The following is a 12467-nucleotide window of genomic DNA, read 5'->3' as shown; positions in this document are numbered from 1 at the left end:
AGGGAGAAAACATGCCAGTCGGGCATGTGTCTCTATCAGGGTCCTACTTGACTGTAGGATGAGCTCCTGACATGCTCTAGTCGCTGCAGCTGAGCTGAAACTTTATTATTACTCACAAAACTTTATCTGTGCTGATATGTGTGGCAAGCACAGCGCCAATTTGTTTGCAGAGGTGTGATGAATTGGATCACAGAAAAGAAGACAACCTTTGCTTCAGATGTTGTGGGAGATTTCAGAGAGCGGGCACACCAAATTATCTTTTCATATTCATCAAAGAATATTAAATCCAGGGGAAAAGTTCACCACTGCACATCCAGACAATGGAAAGGTCTCCTGAATGATGCTCTTTGAAAATGTAATTTCCCTTGGTTTATGTTTTTTTCCTCCTTATAGGGTTTGGAAAATAGCAATGTTTTAAAAGTTGTGCTTTTGTGTTGCTGATAAATATCATCCAATAACAATGTTCTTTAGGCAAAGAATGGACCGTGTGAGATGGCAGACTGATCCAGACTGTTTCATTTCTTTTAGCTTTATTAGTTTTTAGATAACCACAAAAATGAAGCTTGCCATGTAAATATATTAACTGACCTGTCAGCTGCAAACAGATTTTTGTGCACAAGAATGGTCTCAAGAATTGATTAACAGAATTGGTTAACACTACTGAGGGTGTGTTTTCGACATGCAACATTGTACCCAAAGGGTTCTGATGGAGTATTGGAGAAGTGTTCTGGATAGCAAGCCAAATGGCTTGTGATGGAAAGCAGAAATCACTGTCACCTGGATAAGGGCCAGTTTTGCATTGCCTCTTATTTTGCACCACAGATCTCACTCCCTTGCCCTCTTTCTATCCACATGCCATGCTGCTCCTTCTACTCCCAGCTATGCTGTCTCTTCCAATAGTTCCTGTTGAAAGCCACCATGGCGTAGTGGTTACAGTGTTGGCCTTGGGAAGTTCAGCTAGCTCTTGGAACACCCCAACTAGCTCTCAGTTTCCAGTCCTCAAGGGGCTTAGGTGATCAACCACGGAATTCAGGAAGCATGAGATCATGAGATAGTGGCTAGCAGGGGGGAAACACTGCTGGGCCTACTGATCTGAAGATTTGTAGGATTATTCTCTTGAGGGGCTACAATGTCTCCAAATGTCAAGTACCAATTGCAAAAACAAGCGGTTCATTGTTGTTTTGATTTTACCAATGAAAGTCAATGGGGGGAGTGAATATGTGGATTTGCAAATAGTTCTCTTATGCAGGGTTTAAGGCAGGGACACTTCAAAGCAAGGAAAGGCCCGGCCCAGAGCTCTGACTGTGAGGCTGCTATTATTATTATTTATTGCATTTATATCTTGCCTTTCCCAAAGGAGCCCAGGGCAGCCAGGTGGGGCCGCCTCACACATCCCCTGTTGACATCGTAAGCAGGCATATTAGGAGCGAGTGAATCCTATTGATATCAGTGGAACTTGCATCTCTGTAAACATTGCTAGGATTGGACTGCAAATTTTCATTTGGAAGTGCATGGCAAGGCTTAGATATTCTGGACAATTACTGAGATCTAGCATGTGAAGTGTTTTGAATGCTCTAAAATGTTGCACAAATGCAAAGTATTATTATCCTCATTGTTCCCTATCAAGCCTTTCATCTTCCTAGGCAACACAGGGGGTTTGTTCTCCAATCAGCCCTGAACCTCATTGACTATGGGTCAGTCACTGTCCCTCCACCTGATCTCCCTCACAGGGTTGCTATGAGGATAAAATGGGGGTGGGTACGTATTTCCACCACAAGGAAAGGTGGGATACAAATAGAACTCATCCCAGACTCCCCCTCTTCATCCTTTCCATCCATGTCATCGTTCAGCCCTCAAGCTTGGGAGGTTATCTTGCAATGTTGATATTACAACAGGATGTTATTAATCTGCATCCCAGTCTACGCTTTTGCTTTGTAGTGAAATGCTGCAAAGTTTGGCTACATCTGCACCACACAGTTAAAGCAGTATCATGCCCCTTTAGTAGGGCAGTTCATAAAAATCTTTTTAAAAAACAAAACAAAATAGCTATATCTGAAATTTATATATATAGCTAAATCTGAAATTTCATGCATATCAGTTAATATCTTGACCCTGCTCCACTGAATTGAAATTTCAGCCTTCACGACATAGGAAAACGGCCAAGTAAACAGCTATTTTCATGGAGGAGGGTCAAGATATTAACTGAAATGCATGAAATTTCAGATATAGCTATATATTCCCTAGTGTAGTAAGATAAGACCTTTGGAGCAGGCATTTTCAAAAAAAAATGTTTTTTATGAACCACCCTACCCTTTAGTCAGTTGTGGTTTCCCATAGTTTGTTGAGGGTTTCCTATAGTTTGTTGAGGGTACTGAGTGTTGTTAGGAGCTTAAGAAAGCCCTGTGCTTCTCATGGAACTACAATGTTCAGAGTTTCTTGGGGAGAGAGATTGGCTGTTAAACCACTGTGGTTATTGTAGCCTTACGAAAGGAATAGGATTCTCCAAGCAACTCTCAGGACCCTGAACAAACAGCAACTCCCAGGATTCTTTGGGGGAAGCTATGACCATTTGGAGTGGCATGGTACATCTTTCATTAGATGGCTCCGAGGACATGGACTGCCAGGGAATTCCTGCTTTTGGTGTAATATTTTTAATTGTGATTTTTATGAAAATAATGCAAAACAGTACCAAGAAAAAGATTTTTTAAAGGTCAAATCAGATAGGATCAGGATGAAGTACCCCGCAGGGGAAAAAACATATCAGGTATACCATAGATTACATAAATTAATCACAATATTTTTGTAGCAAAGTCAATAAGGAGTTGAAAAGGCATGCGGCTCAAAAATTACGTTTTCCATATGTTTGGTAAGGCTGAGGGAAGAGACTGCTACAATTGTTCATTACAGACATGTAAGACGAAGCCCCAACATACAGTGGTAAAAGAGCCCACAAGATAGCTCAGTTGGTAAAGCATGAGAGTTTTAATCCCAGGGCCGTGGGTTTGAGTCTTGCATTGGGCAAAAGATTCCTGTATTGCAGGGGGTTGGACTAGATGGCCTTCGTGGTCCCTTCCAACTCTACAATTCTCTGGTTCTATATTTCTCTGTGGTTTATCCACATAATATCTAAGTAAGTCCAGTTTAGCTTTTCCAGCCAAAAATCTAATACGCCAAGTGATTCCCCCCCCCCCCAAGCACAATGTTCCACACATTTTGCCGCTAAATAGAAATAGTGATATTGGCTAATGTTTTCCAGCCAACTGTTGTTGTTATTTGTTATGTTTTCATCTTTTAGAGATGCAGTTTTAGATTTTTAATTATTGTAAAGATATTTTTTCTGATGTTGCATAACTGCCATGGTTTCCTATGGGAGGACGGGTGAAAAAGAAATGCATAATGTTTATGCAAATACTGATATTTTAATCTTAAAAGCAACTGGAGAAGGAGTAGAATTGGGTTGTTTATTTATATTAAGTGCTATAAATTGTTCATAAACCACCAAAAGCTCTTGAGCATTTACATAAAAATGCAACACTGGTGTTCAGTGAAATCTCCAAAAAACAACAACTAGATTGAAACCAGATTAAAACAGAACAAAACAGAGATGATGGGAACTGTAGTTCAACAACAGCTGAAGGTCACCACATTGATGACCCTTGACTAAGACCCAAGTATTCAGTGTTCTCACATGGAAAGCTCTGAAAGGAATAATATTAAGCCAGGAGTGGCCAACCTTTGGGGGCCAGTGGGCACATCTAGAATTTTGAGGAAGTGTCATGGATGCCAATAAAAAAATTGCTGCTGTATGGGGTAGCTTGACGCAAAACGGCTTCTACACAAAAAGCACAAAAAGAAACAGGAGTACAGGACGCATACTGCTCAACTGTCCCAATCTGAGTGGGACACCCCAAAATTACAGAAGCCACCCCAGCTTCTGATTGGATCCTGGAATGCCCTGGTATGAGTCAGAGCGCTGGACCAAAAGATGCTCATTTTTTGGTCTCATGCTCTTACACGAGTCAGCTGGTTCTCACGAGAGCTCGGGACTGAAAAATGAGTGTCCTGATTTTGATTGGTGAGATGTTGGAGAGGCGAGATGCATGCCCTCATCATCCCCCACCCCCATGGAAAAAAGGCACCTGCATTATCCCCCACTGTCCACACTCACAGAGAAAAGCTCTTTTCACCTTTCCTCACTTTAGAATGCAAGGGAATCAAATCCTAGTGTGTCCAATCCTAGTGCATCCAATGTGGGCATGTCTGAAAGGGTGTGTTCAAGTGTAGGAGAGGCTGAACCAGTGCAAACAGGAAGTGAGCAGGAAGAGTAAACTGTCTCTCATGGAATGAGGATTTTGGGGAAGCTATATATGTACTTTTGCAGGCACCATAAGAGGTACTGGCAAGCACAATGATGCCCACAGGAACCCCATGGGCAACTCTTGCATTAAGCAGACAAGATTAGTCACAATCCGGCATGGTTAGGTAGCACTAGGCCCATTGGTTAAGCACATCCAAGCTGAATTGTGGCCATACTTTCAAGAAAAAGAAAACAGGAGTTCTCCCTATGGAATAAGCATCAGTAACAAAACACACAGAAGCTTTCCTGTGAAATGCATTTTATATTATCTAAGATTTCAGGAAATACATTTAATGCAACCTTCGGATCCTGCATGTAGCATTTCTGTCTGTATTCTGAATGTTCCCTGCTATTCTGATGCAAACTTCAATCACCACTATAATTTTAATAAAGTCCGTTTATCGTGGTCCTCTATTGATTATGGCATGCATTTACAGTGGAGCTCAATTAGCTGATTACTAAACTGGGGAAAAAGAAAAAGCATTGGAGTATGGATGGAATCAATTTGCATGGTATAATGGATTGTGACCTTTCCCTCTTTTGCAGAACCATTAGATGAGCTGAAGATCAGGAGCCACAGCACTGAGCCACTACCAAAGCTGGAAAACAAAGAGAGAGGAGGTCACCATGGGGCATCTTCCTCCAGAGAGCCAATAAAAGCTCAGGAATGGGATGGCACACCAGGACCACCGCTTGTGTCTAGCAGACTCGGAAGGTCTTCTGTTAGTCCAACCATGTTGGCAGGAAATAATAGCTCAGGTAAGTGTGAGTACAGAAGAAAATAAATAAATATGCAAGGGCTATGTTTCTAGATCAGGTGCAATGGTCTACCTAGCACAATATCTAGCTCTTTGGGAAGTACTAGTTAATGAGAGATTAATGACATGTGAGCCTTTTGAGCATTTTGTAGGAATGCAAAAGGAGTCCAGTTGAGTGGATAAGAAGCCCTGCAAGGACTCTCCTTAAGTGGATATGATGCAAGAAGCCCTATTTCCTGCTGGGGATCATGGGACTTCTTGTTTTCTCCCATGCAAAATGAAGCCAGGCTTTTGGAGTGGGGGGGGGGAGTTTGAGCTCTCGCCTTGGGCGTTTCGCATTATCCTTATGCAAGAATCCAAGGTGGCATGCTATTAGCTTCATTGATCCAAGATCAGCAGCTTTCTGGCTTATCAGGACTCTCCTACATCAGGGCGTGAGAATGCGACAGTGGTTTGGTCCCGTAGAAAGAGAAGCAAAATAGGTAAGGCTATTCCTGCTGTGTTGAACAACTTCTTTTGTTTGTTATATAGTGCTACTCCTGTGCTGGTCCCAGAACACCAGAGACAAAATAGGTAAGGTGATGCATCTTGCTAAAGTGACTTCTACCTAAATTAGAAGACTGAAAGCTTACACACACTCACCAATGGAAACTGGTCCAGCAACAGGTAAGTGTGTTTCTTACGTTGTGTGTCAGTTCTATTGCTGAGTGTGTCTAAGCTTTCCTCCCAACCCACCACCGTTGTAGGCCCTCTGCACACAAGACTGTTGCAATAGCAGAATGCAAAGCAAAGGACTTCCTAATTTTGCACATTGCAAGTGTGCTGAAGTCAGTCAGTTACATTCCAGATAGGGTGGTCAGGTGTCACACTTTACAGAGGACTGTACTCTGAAGCAAGAACGGAAGAACAAAGGATGAGCCTTCAGGATCAGGCCAGTGGCCCATCTAGTCCACCATCCTGTCCTCACAGTGACCAACCAGATACCTATGGGAAACCTGCCCAGGAGATCTGAGCACACCTTCACTCTCACTTCCTGCTCTTTCCAGCAGCTGGTATTCAGAATCATACTGGAGACAGAACATATCCATCAGGGTTAGCTAACCGTTGATAGCCTTATGCTCCAGGAATTTGTCTGGTCTGCTTTAAAAAATGAAGAAGCATAAGAAGGGACAGTAGCAGCCTTGAAGTCGCCCATCAACAGTTAGTCAGAAGCAGCTGGCTGGATGGGATAAAGCCAGCATGCTATTTTCTCTGCAGATAGGTCACTGCTGCTGTCCCTTCTCATGGTATTTTCTTTTTAAAACAGACCAGACAATTCCACGCCACCCTCCCTGGCATCTTGCCCCCTTTCCCTCCCAGTAAACAACAGCAACCTAACTAGTTTAGCAGCTGGACCACCCCACCCTGCACTAATCTGCTTCAGCAGCTAGTACCATGACAGCAGAATGAACAGGCACACAGGTCACCTGGTCACAGTCTTCCCCACAATGGCGAGATGTATTGCATTTCTATTTAACTTCTAAAACTTCTTTCTAACTTTGCACGTATACATATACACATAAATCAGTATATGCAATTATTGTTATTGTTATATCAATGTCCTTCCTTGTCCTCTGTTTTGTTGGTGAATTTCCTCTTTGTTGGTGATGTGTAAGTGGACCCGCTAAATCCAATGAAGAGTGAAGCAGATTGCTTTCCATGTGGAAGCAATTTTAAATTCTAATCTCTGTGTTTTATAGTTCTGGCATATTCCAGCCCAGAGTAAAGTATACCTAACTCTGGGCTAGAATGTATAATAATTATAAAACACAGAGATTAGAATTTAAAATTGCTTGCAGTCTTATCTGTTTCAGATTCAGATCTGTGCTGCTGTTATCCAAAGAAAAGAAAATGCAGTGAATGCATTTTGCAACACGTGCCTCTAAAGTATGGAGAAGTGATCAAGAGCAAAGTAACATAGCTGTATTATCTACAGTTATCACAAACAGCTGGAGTTTTGAAACTCGTGCAGGCAAACTGATCTGTTAATGACTTGAGATGGTGAACAAAATGATATAAAGCTGAAACACAGTGGAATTTCTGTAGGCATTTAGACAGGGCATTATTTCTTCAAGATAATCCTGAATCAGCAGCACACCTGAAATGAGCATCCTTACTTTTGCAAATAAACCCACAGCACAGCTGATCATAGTGGGTTGGGATCAGTATTAAAATTGCCCCTTATTTAGCTAACCCCAGATGTCAAAAGCCAATCAAATCACAATATTTTGCAACACTTCCAGAAAACGTTTCTGCTTTATAACAATCTTTTTTTTATGTGCGTGGATTCGGGGTGGTGGTGGAATGTAATCCCATGTAGACCAGCTTTCGAGACTGTTCTCAGAATCAGATTGTTAAAATGCGTCCTCAAGTGTAGATGTGTCACCAAAAAAGCTGCACCTTTCAAGATCTTGGGTAGCAGTTTGCAATGTGCTATGAAGACATTGTCCTGTCCACCAGTTACAGGGAGGAAATATATTGTGGCTGGTTGTTGAGGGGATCCAGTGTAAAGTAATACATTTACATCTCTCCAGATCCCCTGCTCCTTACATGCAACAAGTGCGAAGTTTGCTTCCTATTAGAGTATGTACTTAATGCATACTAGGGTTTCCTTCTTTGGTCACTGTAGTGTGACTGCGCTCCTCCCTGGGTGTGGTTCCTTCCATGATTAATTGGAAACTGGCTGGAACCTTAGTCTTACCTGCTAACAAGGCTTAGTTACTCTGCTGAGCTGTTGATCTGTTGCTGACCGATAAAAGCAACTTTTGAAGTTATCTTGACCCCTGCTGGCTTCCTGGTATTAGGGCAGACTCAATGTAAGGTATCTTCACAGGGTCAGTACCCTTCTCAAACCTATGGGACACTACAGTGATGCTGTCCCTGTTATTCTAAAGCAGCAATGCGGCAGCAAGCAAAGGCTATAGCAGCCCAGACTGCTGCTTGTGGCTGGAAAGCCAAACAGGAAGTTTGTGACTGTTGCCATGGGAACAAAGGGGCAGTCCATTCTGTACTGAGCACCGGATGTTAGCTCAGTGGGTTTGTCATATGACCTGTGCTGGAAGTACATGGGTGGAGTTTCTCTCTGTTTGTTGAAGAGAGCAGACATCTTTACTGTATGACTGCTAAAAGACACAAATAAAGACATGTAGATACGTTTACTGTCTGTGTCTGATTCCCCTCCCTGGGGACATGCAGAGAGCAGGGAGGAGAAGAAGCAGTTGGTGTGTTTTCCTCACAGCCTGAGGAAAATCGCCGGAACGGACCTCGCGTATGTTTTATCCTGCCGGGAGTCGCCGGAGGGAGGTCTAAGGAATTCAGCCGGTGCCTGAACAGATAGGCACATACCTCAAGACGGGCCAGAATTCTAACAGTGGTAGCAGAGGATGGTTTCGATCCATCGACCTCTGCTACCACTGTTAGAATTCTGGCCCGTCTTCCCCCTAGTCCCCCCAAGTCCTAGCTTGGCACAGTTGCATGTGGAGCAAAGCTGTGGGAGTTAAGGGGCATGGTCGGGGTGACTGTCAGACAGGGCTGGTTTACCCATTAAGCAAAACAAGTACATGCTAAGGGCATCGAGGGAAGTGGGGCACCACAGAAATTTTCCATTCCTAGATTTTTAGCATTCATGGTCTCTACTTGCTCAGCTGAGTGTTCATTTTCTCAGCTGTATATTTTTAAAAAATCCCAACAGAACTATGCAACAAGGAAGGCTGGATACCAGTATCCACAGTAAGCACAATTCAAAGTGTTGGTGCTGACCTTTAAAGCCCTAAACAGCCTCAGCCCTGTATTCCTGAAGGAGAGTCTCCACCCCCATCATTCAGCCCAGACACTGAGATCCAGCGCCGAGGGCCTTCTGGTAGTTCCCTCTTTGCAAGAAGTGAGGTTACAGGGAACCACGCAGAGGACCTTCTCGGTAGTGGTGCCCACCCTGTGGAACACCCTCCCTTCAGATGTGAAGGAAATAAGCAGCTATCTTATCTTTAAAAGACATCTGAAGGCAGTCCTGTTTAGGGAAGTTTTTAATATTTAATGCTGCATTGTTTTTAACACTCGATTGGGAGCCCCCCAGAGTGGCTGGGGCAACTCAGCCAGATGGGCGGGGTATAAATAAAAAAATGTTGTTGTTGTTGTTATCTCCACTAAGCATAGAAGCAGATGTGTTGTGTAAGATTAGTTTTGAGGATTGGATGACTCTGCAATTTAAAAAGTAGGAGAAAATACCTACCCATAATACCTACCCCTGGGATGTGGCTCAGGGATGGAAACACTGTTCAGCCTCACATTCCCAAAGGTGGAAAAAGTATGAAGAGCAATGGATGGGACCCTTTGTTTCAACCCCACAAAAGGAAGATGGCTCTATGTACATCATCTTCCACCCAGGCCAGCAGGAGGCATGATCACAGCACATGTCCCAACCAGGCAAAAACACTCAAGGAGGATGTGGAACAGGCTTGGTGAGGGTATGTGGACTGGGGAGATTCCCAAGGCTTGGACAGAGAGACCTGAAGGGCTCAGCTTCCTCACTCTTACTTGAGCTGAAGTGCAAGCAGCAATTCTGGCTCTGTGCAGTTCCCCTTGCCTGCTGCATCGGCAGACAGCAGGATCCGTGCAGCTGAGCCGCCTAACAGCTCAGCAGGACCCAGCTGGTTCTGGTGTTGCACAGTGGGACGTAGAGCCTTCACACTAGTCCTCTTGTTATCTTCAGCGTGAAAGCGGAGGGCAGACGGCCATCCTCCCTTCCAAGTCCCCTTTCATGTGGAGGCACAGCTGTGCATTCCCGCAGCATCAGATCTGGTTCACCTGATCCCCCCTCTCGCCGACTTCCACTTCTGATACTGCGTGGCGCCATTCAATTAGTTTCAATTGCTCCCAGCCTGTGTCATTATAGCCCATGTGCTGGGATGCTGTACCTTTGAAACTAGGCTATTTCCCCTCTGAGTTTGTAAATATTAAGGTGACCTTGGGCACTGCCTTCGCCACTGCGTTTCATCGCTATGTGTCATCCCCTCGTCTCTTAGATAATTTCTCAGGGACGTTTCATTTCAGGTCTCTGCCATCAGGAGGCTTTTTAGAGGAATAGCTGTCAGTGATTTTAAAAAAGAAAAAGAGAAAAGAGAAAGAGACACTGCAGCCTCAAAAACATGCCATTGCTGTTTCAGTGGAAAACCACAGGGGGTTGGCAAAATGGGAGGCTTCATCGAACTCAACTGTGGATGTTTCAAACAGCATTTTCCAGAGCGTTGCTGCCTGCTTGGGATATAAGGCATTTTGCACTGCCACCTAGTGCTGCAAAGATTGCACTGCGCTCCATTTTAAGATGCTGCCCCACACTGTATTGTTTACTTGCGGTTTTATTTTTCATTTCTTAACATTGCAAAGCTGGCACTTGGCCAGATCATTTAGAAGTCAGGTGAAAACAATTTGCAAGTAAAACAGTTGTGCGCTTAGTAAAGGTGCTTAGGATTAGAGAGGAATGGTGCTAATACATTATTAATCTTAGATATTAAGGTCTAAATGTTGACAAAAAGGATGCTTGAGACATTTGCCTTCGCTCACCTCCATCAAGGGGAATAGCAAATTCTGTCTTCTTCTTTTAATTCAGCAGGAGGAAAACCACTTTAACTAACTTCCTTTGCCAGAGATGTGCGATGTGTATACAATTAAAGTCATCATGTCATCTGCTGCAGATTTTATCACTGATACTCCAGGCCTGGACTTTAGGGCTTACCGGACAAGAATCTGGATTGAAATCCTCTTCCTCCCACCCCCAATTTACTTTTGTACAGGGCTGAAATCAGCACCTGGAATCCTTGGGTAGCTGCCAGGTTTCCAGGAGGGCCAACCGCTGATGCCTACCTTGGGCTCCCCATCTTAAAAAAGAAAGAATCTGGTGCAGCAGTCTGAAGAGAGCTGTGTGACTGAGTCTAGCCACTGTAGTAATTCCCCACAATGGACCTAACACAGCATCCTTGAGGCATTGTGGGAAATTAAAATGGTGGCTGAGCTCAAGTCTCCTGGGGCTGCTTGTGTTCAGCAGTGGAGCATATGCTTGTGTTGCCCAAGATGGGCACACTTCCGAGGGAGCCCTCCCAGGTGCAGGATAACTGCTCTGGTGCATGGAGCGGTGCACACTCCCTGCATCCAGGGGCAGAGCGAGCCAGCCATGGGGGTGGAGCGAGCCGCTAATGGCTGACATTTGACGCACTGCCTGCCCCCGACTCCCAAGCCTCCCCCAGCTGTCGAAACGACGGCTCAGGGCAGGCTTGGGAGTTGCAGGTGGGCATGTGCCTACTGTCGCCCCCCTCAGCGTAGACACCCAGGGTGGCCCGCCCCCACCGCCCCCTCCTTCCTCCACCCCTGCTTGTGGTGCTGCTCACAGCACTGCCACCTGCCATCATCTGATAAGCCCCAGATGATCCTAAGCAGGGAGAAGGGGGGGTGTCCCAAACTTTCTGGGTGCCCTGTGACAGTGAGGGGAAGAATACAAGGCATTGCAGAGTTGTCTCTTTAGTTGCCAGATGGCAACTCCTAACCATCAAAGACTTGCTCACCAGAGTCACGTGGAAGTGGGATCTAGTGAGATTTCATAGAATCATAGAGTTGGAAGAGACCACAAGGGCCAAAGAAGGAGACTCCACCACACTCCTTGGCAGCAAATTCCACTGTCAAACAGCTCTTACTGTCAGGAAGTTCTTCCTAATGTTTAGGTGGAATCTTCTTTCTTGTAGTTTGGATCCATTGCTCTGAGTCCGCTTCTCTGGAGCAGCAGAAAACAACCTTTCTCCCTCCTCTATGTGACATCCTTTTATATATTTGAACATGGCTACTCCCTTTCATGTTCCTTTCATGGAACTCCCACGAGAACTTGCTAGAAGCCGCTGCCACTGCTTCTCCTCGCTTCCCCAGGGGATTCTGCCGCTTGAGGCAGTTGCCTCAGTCTGCCTCATAGGTGGGCCAGCCCTGTTCTTACTTGGAAAGAGACTAGATTTTCTACTGGGAACAAGTGCAAGGTAGTAAAATTACTACTATGGGCGCTATTGGGTTGTTGTTTTTATTTGTATTAGGTATTTTGTGGTTTTATATCTTGATTTTTTTCTGTGAACCGCCCTGAGACCCCTGGGTAAGGGCAGTATATAAATTCAATTTTTAAAAGTAATAATACTCTGTGCCTTCTTTTAGAGAATGCCAGTGTGGCGTAGCAGCTAGAGTACTGGACTAGGACCTGGGAGACCAGGGTTCCAATCCCCAATCAGCCATGAAACTCACTGGATGACTGTGACTTATTCACGGTCTCTCAGCCTAACCTACCT

General features: G+C 44.6%; 1 protein-coding gene across 5 annotated transcripts in view; it reads left to right on the top strand.

Moving 5' to 3' along the window:
* Window positions 1–12467, top strand: part of NYAP2 (neuronal tyrosine-phosphorylated phosphoinositide-3-kinase adaptor 2) — a 143188-nt gene that overhangs the window by 104680 nt on the left and 26041 nt on the right. For 3 of the 5 annotated variants that reach the window (XM_081910387.1, XM_081910389.1, XM_081910386.1), the window contains exons 5-6: window positions 4904–5116; window positions 5647–5688. In XM_081910387.1, coding sequence (XP_081766513.1) covers window positions 4904–5116; window positions 5647–5688 — 255 coding nt within the window. The remainder of the gene's footprint in view (window positions 1–4903; window positions 5117–5646; window positions 5689–12467) is intronic. The other 2 variants (XM_081910390.1, XM_081910388.1) reach the window with 1 other exon arrangement.

Source organism: Podarcis melisellensis (genome assembly GCF_964234715.1).
Source record: "Podarcis melisellensis genome assembly, chromosome: 5".
NCBI classification, from domain to species: domain Eukaryota; kingdom Metazoa; phylum Chordata; class Lepidosauria; order Squamata; family Lacertidae; genus Podarcis; species Podarcis melisellensis.
The sequence above is the reverse complement of the archived record's forward strand: the minus strand, read 5'-3'. Positions and strand labels throughout refer to the sequence as shown.